A 1964-nucleotide genomic window follows, 5' to 3' on the forward strand; every position below is an offset into this window, starting at 1 on the left:
AAAATTATTGGAAAGTGCGTAAAGAAAACACATTTAAAGTATCGAAGAACATCGCTTTAAGAGACACCAACAATATCAAAGAACTCTTATATAAGAATCATCCCAGGAAAATAATGACAAGAGATTCCTGACTATGTCGGAGATCATTATTAAAAAGCCATCCAATGCTGATGAAGAATATTGCTGCAAGACAACATCATTCAAATTGTTGGAGATCACAGCTACAAGAATCTCAGAATGTTAGATATTTTATTTATTTACAAGAGCTCAGCGAAACAAAATAATTGATCAAATGCTGGTTAATCACGATCTAATGTTTAGAAAATTGTTCACTTTTAACAGTTCGAAAGGTGAGAGCTGGGGCTTTGCTTCATGATACTTAAGCATCATCTGATCCAAAATCCCATACAGAAGGGGACATTGAGATTTTTCTTTCTTTGCGAGTACACTGTAAGTGGTACGATCAGTGGGCAGAGAGTGCTTGGTCTCAACATTTTCTTCTTCCACTTGTTTTCTCACTAAGGCAATCCCATTGTTCTTCCGATAACAATTTTGGCAACATCCAAGATTAAAAACAGTGGTAGAGAGATTAAAAGTTTTGCCACAATGGAAGCAACGTTCCTGAAGACCATCTAGAAACAAAATATACAAGTGCAGTTTTATAAAAAGTTGAAAGACAATAAGCAGCTTTACAATGATCATTATCACTAAATTTTTATATTAGTGTTTGAATTTCACAAATAAAGCTACCTTCTGAGGATAAATCAAGCAAAAGTAGAAATGTATTACCTTCAAGGAACATATTTTTAGCTTAAGAAACAAATTTATCTCACATAATGTTTCTGCACTTTACCTAAACGTTTACAAATCAAAAGATAAATATTACATATTTAATATTCTTGTCGTTATAAATTTATAAAAAATAGATCAATGGTCAACCAGTATTTTCGTTAATAACTCCACAACCCATCTAAAAGGTGCAAACTCTCTCGGAGTTCAAAACTTTGAAAGTACAGAGCTAACTGTTTAACTCTCACTTTAATAGAGACAGTACAAACCTTTGTAAGCACAGAGTTCACTGTTTAACTCTTACTTTAGTAGAGACAGTACAAACTTTTGAAAGTACAGAACTCATTGTTTAACTCTTACTTTAGTAGAGACAGTTCAGAATTTTGAAAGTTCAGAGTTCACTTTAACTCTCACTTTAGTAGAGACAGTACAAACCTTTGTAAGTACAGAGCTCACTGTTTAACTCTTACTTTATTAGAGACAGTACAAACCTTTGTAAGTACAGAACTCATTGTTTAACTCTTACTTTAGTAGAGACAGAACAAACCTTTGTAAGTACAGAACTCACTTTTTAACTTTTACTTTAGCAGAGACAGTATAAACTTTTGAAAGTACAGAGCTCACTGTTTTACTCTTACTTTAGTAGAGACAGTACAGACCTTTGTAGGCATAGACCTCACTGTTTAACTCTTACTTTAGTAGAGACAATATAAACCTTTGTAATTATAGACCTCACTACTTAACTCTTACTTTAGTAAAGACAGTACAAACCTTTGTAAGCATAGACCTCACTGTTTAACTCTTACTTTAATAGAGACAATATAAACCTTTGTAATTATAGACCTCACTACTTAACTCTTACTTTAGTAAAGACAGTACAAACCTTTGTAAGTATAGACTCCACTGTTTAACTTTTACTTTAGTAGAGACAGTACAAACCTTTGTAAGTATAGATTTCACTGTTTAACTCTTACTTTAGTAAAGACAGTACAAACCTTTGTAAGTATAGACTCCACTGTTTAACTTTTACTTTAGTAGAGACAGTACAAACCTTTGTAAGTATAGATTTCACTGTTTAACTCTTACTTTAGTAGAGACAGTACAACCCTTTGTAAGTATAGACCTCACTGTTTAACTCTTACTTTAGTAAAGACAGTACAAACCTTTGTAAGTAT

At 32.4% G+C, this 1964-nt stretch overlaps 1 protein-coding gene across 1 annotated transcript in view; it reads right to left on the reverse strand.

Annotated features, from left to right (window-relative positions):
- Positions 1 to 303: 303 nt before the first annotated feature.
- The window catches only part of LOC106473341 (zinc finger protein 2 homolog), a 29206-nt gene continuing 27545 nt past the window's right edge, over positions 304 to 1964 (reverse strand). The window contains exon 8 of the mRNA XM_022402818.1: positions 304 to 632. Coding sequence (XP_022258526.1) covers positions 304 to 632 — 329 coding nt within the window. The remainder of the gene's footprint in view (positions 633 to 1964) is intronic.

The sequence above is a fragment of the Limulus polyphemus genome, unplaced genomic scaffold, assembly GCF_000517525.1.
Source record: "Limulus polyphemus unplaced genomic scaffold, Limulus_polyphemus-2.1.2 Scaffold128, whole genome shotgun sequence".
Lineage (NCBI taxonomy): Eukaryota > Metazoa > Arthropoda > Merostomata > Xiphosura > Limulidae > Limulus > Limulus polyphemus.